Source organism: Schistocerca cancellata, chromosome 6, assembly GCF_023864275.1.
Source record: "Schistocerca cancellata isolate TAMUIC-IGC-003103 chromosome 6, iqSchCanc2.1, whole genome shotgun sequence".
Classification (NCBI taxonomy): domain Eukaryota; kingdom Metazoa; phylum Arthropoda; class Insecta; order Orthoptera; family Acrididae; genus Schistocerca; species Schistocerca cancellata.
Genome location: NC_064631.1, coordinates 372,301,943 through 372,322,671, shown reverse-complemented (window position 1 = coordinate 372,322,671; position 20,729 = coordinate 372,301,943). Strand labels below are relative to the sequence as shown.

The 20,729-nt window shown below is 37.0% G+C and overlaps 1 protein-coding gene across 1 annotated transcript in view; it reads right to left on the bottom strand.

Annotated features, from left to right (window-relative positions):
- Nucleotides 1-20,729, bottom strand: part of LOC126088335 (dynein axonemal heavy chain 10) — a 1,153,099-nt gene that overhangs the window by 36,630 nt on the left and 1,095,740 nt on the right. The window contains exons 60-62 of the mRNA XM_049906469.1: nt 13,019-13,186; nt 5,686-5,868; nt 1,661-1,813 (exon numbers count right to left, since the gene is read on the bottom strand). Coding sequence (XP_049762426.1) covers nt 1,661-1,813; nt 5,686-5,868; nt 13,019-13,186 — 504 coding nt within the window. The remainder of the gene's footprint in view (nt 1-1,660; nt 1,814-5,685; nt 5,869-13,018; nt 13,187-20,729) is intronic.

Here is a 20,729-nt window from a genome sequence, read left to right as displayed (position 1 = left end):
GTTATAAAATACTGTGTAAACTGTCTTTAAATATTTTGAATTATTGTTAACCATTTTTTATTTCTCCAGTTCCCACTGATAGTGACTACTGGAACAAAAAGAGAAAGGAACACAGTTGATAAACTGCAGGATTGAGCTAAAAACCAGACATCAATGCATTATTCTATTTTACAGTATGATGCTGATTTATGCAAAAATCAAGTAGGTATTGAACAAACAGTTACATTAAATCCGTTATTATACATCCCAGTTTAAATATTGATTGTTGTATTTCACTATTATGTTTAGTCCCTGCTATGAAATATGTATATCTCTGTATCCAAGAATGTGGCTTATTTATCATGTCACTTCTAGGATTGTCTTCATATTTGATCTTCTTTCCTACATTTCTAAATGTTTTGTGGAAGTATGTAAATTCATGATCTTCAAATATTTATTATCAGCACTAGTTGTTAAGGTCATGTATTTCTCTTAGAATCACTTATGAATCATTTTTATCTTTGCAATCTTGTTAAGGAGTTACATGTGGCAAGGTGTATGATAAACGATGTGTCACGTAGCTTACATAATTGAGCTGTTGAGTAGAAGTTATGCACATGAACAGGAACTGGAACATCGGAGCCCAGCTTATGAGTTTTTGTTTTTCTTTAGAATACACAACCACACAGGGATATATTGACTTGGTTGAAGATTTATCATATCAAGCAGATGATATCAACAAGGAAGAAAGCAGGAGAAGGGAGGAGGGCAAGGGAAAAGGTAAGAAACGGAGGAACAGAAAGGGGAGATGATAGGAATACAGCACTAATGAGAGGTTGCTTTTGTTTTAAACATAGCAGTAGTATATTGCTCACATTGAAGTACAAGGTCATATGATTAGGATACACTCCTCAGTGTCACCTGATAAATGGAAAACTTATTTTTAAAAACTAATTGAAAACATTTTCCAGTGAAAACTATTTCTATTCTATATTCAAACATGTATGGTGAAATGATTAGCATAAATACTTTTGCAAACTTAAGTAGTTTTCTTTAATATAAATATAATTACATTATGATATGTGGATCTTGTAACGGGCTAAAACTAAAGTTAAAATAGTTCACACTGTTGACTGCCCAAGTTAAAAATAGTTCTTTTATCTTCCTACCAATGAAAAAGGCTCTAATAGTAACAAGAAAAAAGATGTAAAAAATTTCATGTGATGGGACCTTTGCCTTTTGTTGAGAAGTGTTCTACCAACTGAGCTATCTAAGCACAACTCACGACTTCCCTTCACAGTTTTAGTTTCACCAGTAACCCTCATCTACCTTTCAAACTTCATAGAATTTTTCCTGCGTACCTTGCAGGACTATTGCACCTGAAAAACAGAGATTACAGAGAAATGTATTGGCCACATGTGTGAAGTTGACAAATTAGGGGAAAGTCACTGGTGCAAAAAAAGCTGTGAGAGTGAGTCATAAGTTGCATCTGCATAGCTCTACTGGTAGAGCTCTTGGTTGCAAACAGCAAAGGTCCTAGGTTCAAGTCCTGGTCCAACAGGCAGTTTTGAACTGCCAGTGGTTTCAAATTGGCGCACTATCTGCTGCAGTGTCAAAATTCATTCTGATTACATCAGATGGCTATAAATAAATAAAAGGATATAAATGTAGGCAATATTACCTGTTGTTTTAGTCTATGTAGCTCTATAGGACGAACTTCCAGCAGTGGTAGCTCTTCCACAAGAACCTTTGGTAGAGGTCTAGCCAAACAGCGATTCTTCATATCCCAGTGGGCTCCTTCAAGGTAAAGACCCTCTATCAACCAGCTATTATCCTGGAAGTATAGAGAGGAGCTCTAATCACAGTGAATTTCGGCTGTATCTTTCACTGGCAAACCTGTCACTTTACTGGATATGAGAATAGTTCAAAGGGTTTTCAACGATGTCACTTGGACTTTTGGAGGACACTAGTGGCCTTGATATTTAAATAAAATGAAGAATTCAGCCTTGTCATAATTTCGGTTTATATTAACAAACTATTTAAATAAATCAAAATGTGACATAACCCATGAATTCTTCAGTATATTCAGTTAGTTTTGACGGGGTCTAGAACACAAAGATTTGTAAATTAAAACAGTGTAGATAACAGATGAAACTCGGTAGTTCAGAATTATGTCATAAGAAGTACACTACAAGGAGAATTTTCCGGAGTAGGTGTTATATTAACAATAAATTAATAGTAAAATTAGAATGGTTTTAAAAACAAATAAAAGATAATTCTCAAAATAATATAAATTTATATTCATATATATTCTCATCCTTGTGAAGTAGCTTAACATTCCTATGTTGAGTTATAAAAATGTTAAATAAAAATAAATTACATTACATGCTAATAATGAGTGATTTTCTTACAATAGAAAGGGAATAAGTTCAAATGCAACATTTCTCTAGCCTGTTTAGCCTCTGGTACTTGAAGAAGAAATGCTAACAATACACCCTGGAGTTCTTGGAGAGGAACAAAATGTACATCTCATGTACATTCTTCAAGAACAAACAGCAGATGAATATGGAAGAATCAAATGGAATAATGGCATTGATTGTGTTCCATATATAATAACCTCACTCCTACTTTCCAAACTTCAAAGAGATACTGGTAGGTGTAAAGCTGTGAGGGAAAGTCATTAACCATGCCTGGATGGCTCAGTCAGTAGAGTATTTGCCTGCAAAATGCAAAGGTTCTGAGTTTGAGTCCCAGTCTGTCACACAGATTTAATCTGCAAAGAAAATTTCCAATCAGTGCACACACTGTTGCAGAGTGAAAAATCATTCCAGAAATTTAATAAGGGCACGCACAATGTGTATAGAGACATGCAGTAACTGTTTGAAAGTTATAAATGATCATTCAAATCACAGTTGTGATTTAATGTAAGTGATTACCATTTGAAGTCATTATGACAAACTGGTAATGGCTTAGATTAACTCAGAAGTGTGATTGTAATGACTGATCAGTTAAAACAAATTTACAGTTACAAGCAATGAAGAATTAAATATGAAAAATGACAGAGTTACTAATATAGTGTCGTTATAACTAAACTTTTGCAACCTGAGAGGGCCCCCACGAAAAACAAGTGATCATAGGACAGTGAAACTTAGTGGAAACATTTGTAAGGATATGAGGAAGAGAAGTTAAGGAATAAACCATTGAAAGAAACACATTTAAATTTCTACATGAGAGGGTGAAATTTGTTAATTGCGTACCATATTCACATTCCAGGTTACAAATATTGCTCAGTGTGATGACCGTCTGCCTTCACAATAGCCTGGAACCGCACCACAGATACCATTTCACAACTGTTCACAGCACTTTTTGAATGGTCGACCATGGAATGTTCAGCTGTTGTGACACAGCTCATCCACTGCGTAAAGATTACACATTGTGTCCAGCATTCTCAGCCAAGGCAATAACAACTTCAACAATTTGTGTTGCAATTGGCTCTTGGCCTCTCCCAGGACCAGTTACAAAATCGCCAATTAATATGAACTTCTGAATAATGTTTGTAAACCCTGGTGCGGCAGTACTATTGCTGTTGTTTTGCTGTAACAGGTTTATGTGTAAAGCCCTGCTCACCTTGTCCAGACCCAAGTTGACTGTCTGCAACTATAAAGCAACTCATGTCTGTGTTTCAAGCCTACTTTTCTGTACCATTACTGGTGCCTAACAGCAAGACTTGCCACTAACACTGCTAAACATGCAAACCCTGCAGTGCACAGTCTGAACATTATTTCTGCAAGGTTGGGTACCTATAAGGTAAATAGTTTTCTGTCTACATTGGCTCAAGTAATGAAAGTTTAATTATAACGACCATGTATGCTATTAGAAGCCATCAGAGATGACACAGGTATCAAATATATGATGAAATAATGATTTCCTTCGTAGTAGTACATACAGTAACAGTTTCCTGAAAATTTGCTTCCGTAAGGAGAACCAAAAACTTTGATAATGGAATTATAATATCCACCGTCTATGTGGATGTATTTTATATTTAGTATGAGATTAATTCCAAAGTACTGGCTGGAAGTGAGTGGTAGATGTGCAAGATATTGCTGCTGGTTTCCAGTAATGCATGTAGTAGTTGGATGACATTATTTATTTGATGAGAGATCATGACACTTCACAACTGGAATTCGACTAATTTTGTGTGAATAGTTGTAAGCTTTTCTGCATTTGAAGGGTCATGAACTACTATCTATTGTACTTCATGTTCCTGCATGTGAAAATTAAGTAATAAAATAGGAGTTTCCTCAAGTGAAAGGTACTGAAAATTATTTAAGTTAAAGTATCTTTAAAAAAAGAAAAGCAATGTGTTTCAAAGAGTATGAAATGTTGATTTTTCAATACCAAGAAAAATATATGAAATTTAAAGAAATGCTATGGAATAAAATGACAGCATCAACAGCACTGGCATATAAAAAAGAAAGCAACTTCTATTTTAAATTGCAGGTCAGAATTGTCCCTTATAAAACCACCAAGTAAAAATAAAATTGTTGATAAATCAGCATTTTGATAAGCACACACAATTACCAAGTTTCTTCATTCTCACATTGTATCATATTTGGATGCAAACCTAAGACTTGCATAAAGCTCTGTTTAAGACCTCTGGCATTCCTCCTTTACCACATATCTATGTTACGGAAGCCTTTATATTCTGTAAAATAAATGTAATGGGTAAGAATGGAAAAAAAAAACTGTAGTGTTCATGATCACTTTACGAGATGGAGCAAAAACATACATATGATCCAGATAAACACACCCTTGTGGCATAAATGACATAATGGGGTTTACTCCACTGAAGAATATTCAAATGCTGAAGCATATTATATAAATATTTATAATAGAAGGAAACATTCCACGTAGGAAAAATATACCTAAAAATAAAGATGATGTGACTTACCAAATGAAAGTGCTGGCAGGTCGACAGACACACAAACAAACACAAACATACACCCAAAATTCAAGCTTTCGCAACAAACTGTTGCCTCATCAGGAAAGAGGGAAGGAGAGGGAAAGACGAAAGGATGTGGGTTTTAAGAGAGAGGGTAAGGAGTCATTCCAGTCCCGGGAGCGGAAAGACTTACCTTAGGGGGAAAAAGGGACGGGTATACACTCGCACACACACACATATCCATCCACACATATACAGACACAAATATAAATATTTAAATGTACGAAGTGTATTATTTGTAATTTCACATATGTATGCATAGAAACCATTTTAAACTGTATAAACTGACTTGTTTGATGCTTATGCATAAACTGATTTGTAGACAATATGATCAACAAAAATGTTATACAACACAATACAGTAAATCTAGTCATTTCAAGTTAATAATTTTGTTTGTCACAGTGAACTGTTCTCATTAAACCCTTTCTTTCGTATTATGCTTTTCATGTTGGTTTTGGACAATTAATCCTTTTCTTTTTATCTTCATTATCTAGCTACACATTGTTGATGTTTACATATTGTACTATGCAAATATAAATTGAACATGTGGTTGATGAATCAATCTTTTGTATCAGCTTCTATGTGTTGGCATTCAGTCTACTGCACTTAAATGAAGGTGGAGGTGGGGGTGGGGGAAGGTCCCCAGTTTTATAAATGTATCTAATAAGTAGCTGAAGCAATAATGCTACTTTATATAAACTTACTGGGAGATCTTCAATCTGCTTAATAGCCAGCCTTGAAGCATAATCAGATACTGATGTTGCTAAAGCAGATCTGTCTAGTGGCCAACGATTCTTGCGGCATGTTGTCTGCACCAGTGCTGTGAGATATGATTCTGGTATATGCAGCCCCGACAGCCACATTATTTTCAGGTCACTGTAACTTGCCTGGAATTAATAAAAAAAGTTGTAGGATTGGCATTTTATAATTTAAAATAAAACCTGAAGAATGCAATGTCAAGTATTAAGCTTAAATGTGTATCAAATACAGACACTCACTTGATTGATTATCAATAAAAATAATTAAGCAGAACACTTTTTTTACTGCATATAAAAATTCATACATTAATTTCTGAGAGTTTATCATGTAATTAAGAAATTTAAATATTCATCTATACAACATTGTACGTATGCAGCAAACATTCTATTAATCACCAAGCACCACACTTTATATTACTAATGTTTGTACATTGAAAAATAATAAATTTCTTTAGCTCATTCTTTACTGTAACTGACATGTATCCATGGTTGGACTCTGGAGGGGGTGGAAGGGGGGGGGGGAGGGAGGGGCTCACAGTTTGTGACGAATACAACATTCCATTACTCTCACCTTTAATGAGATACAAATGACCAAGACTTTATTATTCATCACAATAAAATATATAAGTAATATATTAATAACAATAATTTGTTTAATAAGTACCTATACATTGCTTTAGCGTAGCTCTATGAACACCACACAGTTACAGGTTAGGGAGAACTTAAATATAAAAGATTACATTCTAGCAGCTTAGTCATACAGAATTAATATGGGAATAGGAGGAGCTTTTGCATATATAAAAGCAGAACAAATTCAGAAACACTGAAACGAGTAGATTTTGTAGTAATCAGCACACAAAAGTGCAATTCAATTCAATTTATTAGCGTCCTTGTAGTACATCATTGAAATGACATAGGACTTGTCAATAAACATTACAATTTAAAATACATATACATGAAAATTTGTAATTGAATTTACTTGTCACTTAGACATTACAAGAACTTTTAGAACATTAACATAAAAATATACAAGTAGGATAACAACGTAAAAAAAAAAAAAAGAGCTAGTGATTCTCACATCAAAGATTATTTACATTCTTACATTAACACCGTTACACATGCTTCTGAATTAATACTGAAAAAAGTTCCCTTTTAATTGTAACTATATACAGAGCCCCACTGGGAAATTTTGAACTTCTTATGAGGCATCAGGATTCCTTGCTATGATTTCTGCCAGACAACAATAAGCTGTTAGTAGTTGGTGGAAATTTCAGTGCAAATTTTCTAAAGGATTCTGATAGGAAAAATAGTCTGGAAACATTATTTTGATGTTCCAATTTGATCTAGTAATTAACTTTCCAACATGTGGATAAAGTTAGTAGGACTTTGACTGATAATGTTGTAGATCGAGGCAAGAAAATAACTGTATACACTGTGACAAATCCTCTCTCTGATCATGATGCACAGTTAGTTACAGTAAATAAAGTAGTGTCTTACAGGATACATTCTACTCAATGAAAACCAAATGTTTTTCTTGAAGTTTACAAGTGGTAAGCTGAGATAAAATTTACACTGAATGAATTGTTGACATAAAATTTAATGTATTCCATGATAAATTCATGCCATTGGAAATAGCTTTCCTCATAAACTAATCAGAAAGGAAATTAAGCAGCCATGAAAAAAAAAAATGGATAACTAGAGTAATTAAAGTACCTTGTGAAAGCAAAAGGGAAGTGTATATGTTGATCAGAACAAGTAGAGATCCAGCAGTAGTTGCACACTACAAAGACTACTCACAATTACTAAGGAAAGATATAAATGGGCAGGCTACAAATGAATAGCCACAGGCAGCAGGTATTGCCAGTCTGGCAGTTGGGTTCCAGCACTAAGGAGACAGTGGCCATATGTGTGTGAGTTGTGCTTGTGTGAATGTGTGAAAGTTTTCTATTTCAGAAGAAGAACCTTGTCCCAGAGCTTTATATTATAGTGGTCTTTTTCATCGTGCCTGCTTGCAACTCAGTGTCTGCTGTATATGGTGAGTAGCAATGCATCATTTGCATACCGTTGTTAAAAACCCTTGTTTTGCAATTCCATACAAACCAAAATTACTTATAAATGGTATACACATCAATTGGCATAAACCTGATGAGGCTAAATGTAGCATATTCTTGATCATCCAGTTGGAAAATACACTGAGGCAGTGCCAGGATATAAATAAGTTAGCCTGCGTGCTTTCACTTAGTAATCTGTATCATTGTATTGACATACATGCAGGTTTACTTTCATACCTTGCATACTTTCACCCAGGACAGTCCTATGAAATAATCTTCTGAGGGAATACAGCTATGTTCAAAAACCTGCTTGCTATACAGAAGCATGTAAAGTTGATAACTGCACATCTTGCAGTAGTCTCTTCAAGGATCTAGGGATTCTTATAGTTAGATGCTAACACATATTCTCCTTAATGGTATTTACAGCTAAAGAAATTAATGAGCTGAGGATAAGTGGCGCAGTTCATACCCACCAGAAGTAAAAATAATTTTCATGTAGACTAGAGTTTTGAAAGTAGTTCTGTAGTCTGGTAAGACAATGTTCAACAGGTTGCCAGTAGTCATCAGGTAGTAAACTGAAAATTGGCAAATATTCAAAAATATAATAAAAAAATACCTCATTAGTCATTCTTACAATTTATCATTATATTTGGACTTAGAGATGTAAATTATACTTGACTTCAATATTTATATTAGGCAGGCCATGATTTTTCCGCAACAGAATGGGTGATCACAATTTGCTGACATGAAACTTCCTATAGGAGACAAGGTACTGATGGAATTAAAGCTATGAGGATGAGTTGTGAGTCATGCTTGGGTAGCTCAGATGGTAGAGCAGTTGCCCGCAAGAGGCAAAGGTCCTGAGTTCGAATCTCGGTCCAGCACACAGTTTTGATCTGCCAGGAAGTTTCATCCTCTATGTGGCTAGTAGCAGTCTATTCTTTTCATATTTTTATTCCATACTGTACTTTGCCCTGTTCAAAATTACATGATCAAATGTTTGTTTGTTTACAGGTACATGTCTGCAGTCCTGGTACACACTGAAATTCCCAGTCCACAGGAACATAGCATACCGCTAGAGGAGCCAAAACAAAATAGTTGCAACCTGTTCGTAAAGTGGAGTATTGTGTGGTAATTTATTTTCTACATTTGAAGTGAACAATGGAAGTGAATGACAACAGTGCATCATCATATGACACACTTTCAGTGTGGTGAAAAAAATCTGAATGATGATAAGTTTCAAACCATCTCCCTATCAAGAAGCAGGAATTGCAAGAGAAGTGGAGGCTCTCGTAGTTGAGGAGCAGTGCATCATTATTGAGGCAGTAGTGGAAAAGTGACTATCACTCGTGGATCAGTTGTCAGCATTTGCCATGATAGTTTTAATATGACAAAGATTGCCCCTACTGGAATGCACGAGAGTTCACTTCAGTTCAAAACTCTGATCAAACGAAGGCATCAGCAGAAATTTTGTGGCTATCTCAGAAATGCAGACTTATACAACCAAAATCTCTGCCAAGTCATACACTACTAGAAAAAAAAGTGTCACAATGGAAGGTGGATATGTACAGGAGGAGTAACACCATCACTGAATTTCATTGCCCCGTTCGATTTTTTCTAGGTGTTAAGTACAACTTCATGGCTAGCTCCAGTATATAGCTGACAATGTCTGCGAAAAGTTACATAAACACATTGTTTGAATTATGTGACAAAAACGAAAGAAGAGTTACATACAAAGTGATTTTAATTTAAAAGATCAAGACTCAAATTATGTGAGCACTACTTCAGATGAAAATGATGGACATGGTGGGTCTGCCATCTTCACAAAACAACAAATTGAATACAGCCCACTTCCTACCCCAAAGGAAATAGGAAGAGACAAGATCTTTGAATGTGCAGCCATACAGCTTACAGATCTAAATCTAATTGTAGCTACAATTTACCATCCCTGCTCCAGTAGTATTAATGATTTTCTGTTACAAATGGACTTGTTTCTATCCAAAAGAAGTCAGTGGAAACAGGACGTAATTATATGTGGTGACTTTAATATGGACTTTCTCAACCACAACAGAAACAGGGAGACATTGAGTAACATTGCAAAAACTTATAATCCGCATGGCCTTGTAAACGAGCCCACTAGAATAACACCCACATCCAAGACAGCTCTAGATCAAATTTTTGCAAATAGAAATAAACTTAACCCAACACTAGAAGCATACAATGCAGGATTCAGCGACCACCTAGCTGTCATTCTAAAGGTTAGCAAAGATACCTCAAACCCAGTCCCACCTAAAACTTTACAAAGGTTTTTCACTCAAGATAACTTGAACAAGCTAAATGCCCTCCTTAGTAAAGAAAAGTGGACAGAGATGTACGCAGTCAATGATGTCAACATGAAATTCAACATATTTCTTGACACAGTGATCCACCACTTTGAAGAGGAAGTGGAATGTGGTAGTAAATCAGTATTTCTCACACTTTAAGTCGTCAGAACTTTAGAGTCGCATTACAGGCACATGACATGGTAACAAAAATATGTAAGCAGAGCAGACATGGACAGGGAATGACCCTAGCAAAATACAATGAGATAAGTGACTTTGACAAAGAGCAGATTATTATTACGCAGAGCCAGTGAAGAAGTATCTCGATAACGACGAAGGTGGTTGAATGTTCAGCTGCTACTGTTGTGAGCATCTACAGAAAGAGGCAGAAAGACAATGAAACTATGAGTATGTGCTAAATGGTAGGGCATCCATTCACAGACATGGGATTTTGGGGGTTGTTTGCTCTGTAAAATAGGACGGATGGTGATCTGTGGCACTCTGCCAAAAGAGCACAATGCTGCTGCATGCACAATTGTTTTGGAGCACACCATTCATCATATGTTGTTCAACCTCGAGCTCCACAGCAGACCACTTCTATGTCTTCATAAGCTGACCCAATGACATTGTCAATTATGATTGCGGCACACACAGGACCATTGGGATTTGACTGTCAATCAATGGAAATATGAGCAAATCACATTTTTGTTACACTAGGTCGATGGTCTTCTCCACAAATGCCATCATTGAGGTGAATGGCAACTTGAAACGTGTGGCGTGCCATGGAGGTAGGCTGGTGGGAGCAGCACTATGCTATGGGAGACATTTTCTTGCACATGCAGGGGACCTGTGGTAGTAATTGAAGACACACTGACAGCTGCAACCACCTGTATCCCTTCACGCTTGATGTCTTCCTTGATGGTGAAGTCATCTTTCAGCAGTATAATTGTCCATGTCACAGAGCCAGAACTGTGCTACAGTGATTTGTGGAGCATTACCGTGAATTCAACGTCGACGTCTTGGTGACCAGATTTGCATGTTTCAAATCCTATGGAACCCATCTGGGTCACTATTGGGCACCACCACCACACACACGGATCAGTGATTCATTATCTACGGGAATTACATGACCTGTGCATACACAATAGACACATAGACATAGACACATACCTTCACAAACCAACCAACAAACTGTCACATTCCTGGTATGCAGAATCAGTCATGTATTTCATTCCAAAGATGGCAAACAAGCTATTAAGCAGGCAGTCATAATGTTTTGGCTCATCAGTGTATAGAAACAATAAAAACATTTTCACATATGCATTAAAGTTCGTAAGTCATATACGATTTAACTTTCCCTAAGAGTATTTATTGCTCTATATTTCATTGATTTGTGCTCACAAAACTCACTCACACCCACGCGCCATGACCAAACAACCTTACTAACAGGGTAACTGCATTCATAATACCTTTAAAGAAATAGATATGTCTGTATACTCTCATATCTTGAAAGGTACCCATGCCTTCTCTCATGCCACATATTCTGACCCATGCAACACAGGGTTTTGCAGGAGGTATAAGCATATAGAGCAATTTCCATAACTATTAGTGTGAGCAAATTAGCAAAATGCATAATTTGTTGTTGGTATACCGTACAGATATAGCTGGCAATGGTAGCCTCTGCCTGCTAATTTATACATTATAACTAACCTTGTCTGAGATATCTGAAGGTTCTCCATAATTTTGCAACCCATGAAATATGATCCATTAATGAATGGAGCAAGAAATATTAACAGTATCAAATGGTATGGCAAGACTGGAGAAGTAGCCACACACAGGATAATTATTGATAAGTAGAAAGTAAAGGAAAAACCTTTAATTCTGATGAAATTTTGCTGATATGTTGTGACCTAAAAAAGCAATTACCAAGATTGAAGAAACAGGTACTGCAACAGGAAGGGTAGCAGATGGAGCAAGGCAGTCTCTGTGGAAGAGCCTATCTGAAGTGATTGGGCACTAACTGCCACAGTGCTGCTTCTCAGACTACTTGATTGATCCAAAGTGAGATGCAGAGTTACAAAATTGTATTAAAAGAAATTTTAATACTTTTGTTTGGTAATTTTCCTTGTGAAAGCATGGCTTGAGTACAAAAGACTTTACTTACATGGTAAATGATAAAATTTCACTGGTTCCATTCTTCTGCAACTTATTGAAGATCTTTGATTACGCAAATAAAAATAAAAGTAGTGGAGAAGTTATATTTGTAATCTAAAACATGATTCAGTGCATTCCTTATTTAGTTTCTTAAAACTGAAGGTGGAGTGTTGCACTAGGCTGTTTAAGTAATTTACAGGGTACAACTATATCACACTGGACTCGCATTCGGGAGGACGACGGTTCAATCCCGTCTCCAGCCATCCTGATTTAGGTTTTCCGTGATTTCCCTAAATCGTTTCAGGCAAATGCCGGGATGGTTCCTTTGAAAGGGCACGGCCGATTTCCTTCCCCATCCTTCCCTAACCCGAGCTTGTGCTCCGTCTCTAATGACCTCGTTGTCGACGGGACGTTAAAAAAAAAACCTAACCTAACCTAACAACTATATCACTGTTACTGATCTGTACTGGTGTCCTGCCACAATGTTTTAATCTGTAGGCAGAATTAATCATTTTTGCAAGTACTGTGAATCAAATAAACAAAGAAGCATGAATTCTAAAAAATAATACCAAAGAGGAATTCTTGAACAGGAGCAAGTAATTACAAACCAGTAAATCATGAGCACAAATATATACATCTTTTAAATATGTGACTGTGAATTTTGTTCAGTTGACAATTACACATCACAATGTTTATCTTGAACGTAATCTTTGGAAAATTTAATTTACTAAATAAACTGAAGTTCACACATACCCAGTAGAAATATTGTTTCACACGTCTTTCAAAATGATCCATCCAGCCTCCAAGATTCTTTGTTGTAGCTGGAATGAGTTTCCTCCACACATTTGGTAACTGGCCATTGAAAAGACTATATGCCACATTGTCTAATGTGGCATCCATGCCTATCTCTCCTGCCAATGCCTAAAATTACGATATAGAATTTTAAGACACAGTTATGATGTTTGTTAATCTACAGATAACGCATATGTTTATTACTTATGTATTATACTAAGGTTGCATTTTGAATGTTGCATTATTCAGGGGAAATGGAAAGACAGAAGGATATCACTATGGAACAGCTTCCTCAGTTGATGTGCTCTCTGGATCTGATGAGAATTTAGTTATTCCTGAGATAAACATGCTCTCAACTGTATCAAATTGAGCAAGCTTCATGGGATACATAATCTCAGAACAAAAATATATGGACTTAGTGTTGATGAAATTCTCCAACACTCTGTTCTATCTTAGCAAATGTAATAAACAATAGCAGTGGCAGCTCATAGATATACATTCTGGATGTTCACAAATTTTTAAATTCAGATAAATATGAGAGTGTGAAAATAATAGCATCTGCTGTGTAACAGTTACACTTATCAACATATTTATACAACTTAATCCACTGTCACCAACAACAAAAACAAAAATAATAATAATAATAATAATATGCATAACTTGTCTGAAAAAAGGATGAATTGTTTTTGTGGAATTTTGTTTTGTGCTTTATTTTTTTGGACAGAAGCAAAAGATCCATAATACATGTATTAGTTACCAAATTAACTTCTGTGCTGAAAATCAGGCATTCATACACTGCACCCACAGAACAACCTACACTTATTATACACTTCTTTGTTAAATGTTCACTTGTAGTCACACTTATTTGATTTCGTCACTTTCTCAGGCAATGGATCTGGTTTGGAATGCCCTAGTTTCTTTGTGGCTAACTGTTCCTGGTAATTTTCTTTTCTGTTAGTGATTAATACACATTCAACAGCGTTCATGTCGACACTCCACAGAAAAGCCAATTCATGCACAGCAGTCATTACCTGATGGGCCTGCCTCGTGCTGTGCTGAATATTTGTGGAGTGCTTTCTGTAATATCACTGTCACTCTGAGGCTTGTCAACACAAAGACAAACACTGTTATAAGTGCAAAAATTAATTTCTGACTTCAAAGTTTCTCTGCAAATTTACTGTTATAAATACGCAAATATGTAAAGATTGGTTTTTGTGCAATAATTTCTGATAACCCACTATGAAAGTTACTATTATTGTCAGATTCTTTGCATCCAAAAAAACTATCAATTACATCTCTTGTTGAATTGTAAGAGTGTAGTTTACACCTACTGGTGTAGATGCCTTGCTTTTGAAATCTGTGAAGGAATTATCACTTAAATTGACATCAAACAATTCATCTTTGCTGTAGCTCTTCATGAATATCTCCATGATCTCTTACTCAGTGGAACCATGATGCTTTGTCTCTTTGTAGAAAACATGATGAGAAAAACACTATGATGCTAATCCTGGTGAACAGTAAGACGTAACTTGAAGCAGACTGTAGTAGAATCAGATCACACCAAAGTATCTGAACATATCTTGGTGGCCAGAACTGTGAAAAACCCACTGAGATATGGGTCAGAAATTCCACAGTATGCTTAAACTCATTAACAGCACTCAGGTATAGCTCGTATTTTGTGGCTGAAGTGCAGTGACCAGTTTTCATGCAAAGACCTGGGCGAGTTTATTCGTTTGTTCAGAAGGGAAGGCCAACAAGCATTTGCACCTTTCAGCTGGTCAGTGATGAGAATCAACGTGCACACCCTGCAGTCTTCCTGAAACTATTCTACAGAAACTTATTTATTAAAAATAATTCATCTTTGCTTTACTTCTAGCTTTATATGTCAGGTTCATTATGATGGGTCCATCATTTCGTTAATGGTCATAATTGTTGGGATATTTATGAGAATGTAAAACACTTTCTGAAATTCGAAAATGTTTGCAATGAAAAATAGGGGTCATTATGTTTTTGCATCTGGTGCATATTACATAATATGTTGCTGCGTATGAAATTTAGCTAACATATTGAATTTTTCTTTAGACTTGGTTGGTCATCTCTATCTCTCACCAATCTCAAGAAAATTGATCTGATGTAGCACACTCATTTGCAATTGCACCATGCCAGCAATAAAGCCAGAGTGAAATATCCACAATATTCCTCATATTTCATAAATGGTTTGAGATATCAAAATGAGATTTTGTCAGATGATAGCACACTATTATGAAAACTTCATTATGTACTGTGTTATTCCTCAAACTAAAGGCTTTTCCATTGAAAGAATGAAATCTTTAATGGCCATTGATAGTTGGTGAAAGAAATGCTGTTGGTTTTGGAACATCATAAGTGAAGTCATTACACATTTATTTCGTACAGAGAATGTGCTTTTTCATAAGATGCTGACATTACTTTTCCTTGGTGTGTCACTTAATAAAACACAGTTTCAGAATTCTCTCACAATTGCGTCTGTGCAACATGTTAGTGAGATGAGACTGTATAAACTCTGCTGAGTTTTCTCAAAGAAACAAATTTTAACATGACAACAATAGAAATGCATGGTTTTACCCAAAATTCCCCACTCGTGACTCTTCTCTGAAAATCAGGCAAAAATAAAGCACTACATCTTATGTGCAATTCTTTTTAGATACTAACCAAAGAAGAGCTGATAAATCTTTTTGATTGGTCATCATGCAAGTGTGGACTTGGAGGGGCCCTGCTTCATATGTACAAAAAATGTAAGTGTAGGCTTCAGTTTGGAAAGGCATTTCCCCTACAGCACTCTGAGCAACTCCCTATCACTTCTTCTCTCCCCATGCTTCCCCAGCTGATTATGCATCTAGGAGCCACGGCATTTTTTGTGCACTATACCTGAGTGGGGGAGCATGTATTCTCATCATTATTGCTCAGGGTTCACTTAATATCAGCAATAGCATTGAAGGAAAATCTAGAGGCTGTGCTTAAACTCATCAACAGCGCCTGGAGAGCTGTGGAGCATATCAAGTTAACTCATCAACAGCACTCATGCAGAAAGTCGTTATGTTTTAGATAGCTCATTACATTTTAATACAGAATAAGTTCTAAGATTCTACACCATATAGATGTCAAAGATGTTGGATCATAGATTTGTGGGTCACCTTTGCTACCTTATGTATACACAAGTGTGACCTTTGCTTTCTTCTAACTGCTGGACATAGTTTTAGTTCAAGATATCTACAATATATGATGGTTAAGACAGGGGCTAACTCAGCCACAGGTCCAGTATAGCATATGATAGGGATTCCATTAGACCCTGGTTCTGTTCAGTTTTAGTGATTTCATTTGGTTCTCAGCACCACTAATACTTAATTCTATTTCACTCATCTTCAGAGCAGTGCAAGGACTGAACTGGGGAAGTACTCTCAGAATTTCTTTTGCAACCAAATATCTGAAAACAGAGTTTCTAATTCCCTCAGCATCAACTGACTTAATTCGACTGCATTCCATTCTCCTCATTTTGCTTTTGTTGATGTTCATCTTATATCCTCCTTTCAAGATTTCAAGACACTGTCCATTCTGTTCAACTGCTCTTCCAAGTCCTTTGCTGCCTCTGACAGAATTACAATGTCGTCAGCAAACTTCAAAGTTTTCATTTCTTCTCCGTGGATTTTAATTCCTACTACAAATTTTCTTTTGTTTCCTTTACTGCTTGCTCAATATACAGATTGAATAACATTGTCTATAGGCTACAACCCTGTCTCACTCCCTTCCCAACCACTGCTTCCCTTTCACGACCCTCGATTCTTATAACTACCACCTGGTTTCTGTACAAATTGCAAATAGCCTTTTTCTCCCTGTACTTGACCCCTGCCACCCTCAGAATTTGAAAGAGAGTATTCCCTTCAACATTGTCAAACGCTTTCTCTAAGTCTACAAATGCTAGAAATATAGGTTTGCCTCTCTTTAGCCTATCTTCTAAAATAAGTCGTATGGTCAGAATTGCCTCACACGTTCCAACATTTCTACAGAATCCAAACTGATCTTCCCTGGCAGTGGCTTCTACCTGTTTGTCCATTCATCTGTAAAGAATTTGTGTTAGTATTTTGCAGCTGTGCCTTATCAAACTGATAGTGCAGTAATATTCACACCTGTAAACACCTGCTTTCTTTGGGATAGGAATTGTTATATTCTTCATGAAGTCTGAGGGTATTTCACCTATCTGATACATCTTGCTCACCAGATGGTAGAGTTTTGTCATGGCTGGCTCTCCCAATGCTATCAGCAATTCTGATGTAATGTTGTCTACTCCTGGAGCCTTGTTTCAGCTTAGGTCTTTCAGTGGTCTGTAAAACTCTTCATGCAGTATCATATCTCCCATTTCATCTTCATCTATGTCCTCTTTCATCTCCATAATATTGCCCTCAAGTACATTGCCCTTGTATAGACCCTTTATAAATACCTCCCACTTTTCTGCCTTCCCTTCTTTGCTTAGAACTGGTTTTCCATCTGAGCTCTTGATATTTCATATAAGTGGTTCTCTTTTCTCCAAAGGTCTCTTTAATTTTCTTGTAGGCAGTATCTATCTTATCCCTAGTGAGATAAGCCTCTACATCCTTACATTTGTCCTCTAGCCATCCCTGCTTAGCCATTTTGCACATCCTGTCGATCACATTTATGAGATGTTTGTATTCTTTTTTGACTGCTTCATGTACTGCATTTGTATATTTTCTCCTTTCATCAATTCCATTCAGTAAATTTTCTGTTACTCAAGGATGTCCACTAGCCCTTGTCTTTTTACCTACTTGATCCTCTGCTGCCTTCACTATTTCATCTCTCAAAGCTTACCCATTCTTCTTCTACTGCATTTATTTCCCTCGTTCTTGTCAATCATTCCTTAATAGTCTCTCTGAAACTCTCTACAACCACTGCTTCTTTCAGTTTATCCAGGTCCCATCTTCTTAAATTCATGCCTTTCTGCAGTTTCTTCACTTTTAATCTACAGTTCATAAGCAATGGATTGTGGTCAGAGTCCACATCTGCCCATGGAAATGTCTTACAATTTAAAATCTGGTTCCTAAATCTCTGTCTTTCCATTACATAATCTATCTGAAACCTTCCAGTGTCTCCAGGCCTCTTCCATGTATACAGCCTCCTTTGATGATTTTTAAACAAGTGTTAGCTATGATTAAGTTATGCTCTGTGCAAAATTCTATGAGGCGGCTTCCTCTTTCATTCCTTATCCCCATTCCATATTCATCTACTTCTTTTCCTTCTCTTCCCTTTCTGCTATCAAATTCCAGTCCCCCATGACTATTAAATTTTCGTCTCCCTTCACTATCTGAATAATTTCTTTTATCTCATCATACATTTCTTCAATCTCTTCATCATCTGCAGAGTTACTTGGCATATAAAATTGTACTATTGCAGTAGGCATGGGCTTCGTGTCTATCTTGGCTACAATGATGCGTTCAATATGCTGTTTGTATTAGATGCTATTTTTTTTTATTCATTATTAAACCTGTTCCTGCATTACCCCTATTTGATTTTGTATTTATAACCCTACATTCACCTGACCAGAAGTCTTGTTCCTCCTGCCACCAAACATCACTAATTCTCACTATATCTAACTTTAACCTATCCATTTCCCTGTTAAATTTTCTAACCTACCTGCCTGATTAAGAGACCTGACATTCCACGCTCTGATCCATAGAACGCCAGTTTTGTTTCTCATGATAACAACATAACAACATCGTCGTGAGTAGTCTCCACCCAGAGATCCGAATGGGGGACTATTTTACCTCTGAAATATTTTACCCAAGAGGATGCCATCATCATTTAACAATACAGTAAAGTTGCATGTCCTAGGGGAAAATCACGACTGTAGTTCCCCCTTGCTTTCAGCCGTTCACAATACCAGCACAGCGAGGCCGTTTTGGTTAATTTTACAAGGCCAGATCAGTCAATCATCCAAAATGTTGCCCCTGCAACTACTGAAAAGGCTGCTGCTTCTCTTCAGGAAGCACCTGTTTGTCTGGCCTCTAAACAGATACCCTCCATTGTGGTTGCACCTATGGTATGGTCACCTGTATCGCTGAGGCACGCAAGCCTCCCAGCCAGTGGCAAGGTCCATGGTTCATGGGGGGGGGGGGGGGGGGGGGGGGGGGGGTAAGCACAAGATAAGCCATTGCAAATGTGAAATGCTGGTACATTAATTACAGGTGTAGCTTCCAGAATGCTTAATGAATGCATGGAAATATGTAATTGCATCCCAGGCCATAACTCCAGGTACAGATCCAGTGTGTGTCACATGCAAACAGGTTTGTTACAGACCCTCAACTGGCATCCTCCTAACCATGAAACTATGATGACTGGCACCGAACAGAACCAGTTTTCATCAGAAAATACAACAGACCTTCACCCTTTCCTCCAATGAGCTCTTGCTTGATATGGCTGAAGTCGCAAATGACAGTGGTTTGAGTCAGTGAAAATTCTAAAGACACTCAGCCTTCCACCATCTCAAGAACCTGATATTTTAAAAGTAAGTAAGAGAGCGGAAACGTATCTACTGCACCACCGGTTTTTGTATGCGGGTTGGAAGTTTGTAATGAGAAGACGATAAGCGGGGCAGTCGAACGATGCCGGCAAGTGTTTGCTGTAAGAGCCACAGATGCTGTGTGAGAGGACACAGAGTAATTAAATGCTGCTCTTTGCTGTGTTAGTGAATGTAATTGTTGGGGGGGGGGGGGGGGGGGACGAACATCTGACAATAGACTTTTATCTTCATGTCTTAGCTCTGAACAAAGCAAGATGCATGGGACATCTATAAATTATTTGGCATTAAAACCAGGCAATTGTTATTATATTTAATTGTATCTAATGTGTATCAGTGTAGTTGACTTGCAAGAGTTTGTATGCTTATATGAAACTTGTGGAAATGAAAATGCACCTGAGCTGAACTGAAAGTATGAGAGTGCCGAGTTATTTCAAGTGAAAGACATAGTAATTTTTTGGTTCCTCTAATCAGCATTATTTCTTCTGAGAAGAAGTTATGAAGATCACTGCAGCTGCATATCCAGAGAAGTCTGAAGTTCGCAATCCAATTTTGCACTGTTTCTCTATCGCCGAAACCGCGTTAGTGCACACTACAGGGTGTCTGGCTCAGATCTGTCCTTGAAGTAACTGATTTCTAACAGTTTCTTGTATCACTGTGATTCATCTTTGCTCAGACTGCTGCTACAGATGCAGTATGGTGCATCAGAGCCATTTGCTGAATATGATGTTCTTCCCTCTTGGTAGTGCCATTTGGTCAGCTGGAGCCTGGTCTTCTTGTTGCTGTACATTTTTGTGACCACTGCCGCCACCAGTCCTATACAGTGACTACATTCCCACCAAGTCTTGCTTAAATATCGAGAAGGAACACCCAGCTTTTCGTAGTCCTATTACCTGACCTAGTTCAAACTCAGTGAGGTGTCGATAATGGCGTCTTTGTTGCCTTAGAGGAATTTTCGACTAACATGAACTCACAATGTCCAATCTCAAAGCTAACTAATGCTCACAACCATTATAGCATGTATTTAAAGCAAACCTGATTTGCATCCTCATAGTGGTGCTACAAATGCCACTCTTATGCAGCTGGTGTGAAATTTTCATAGACACC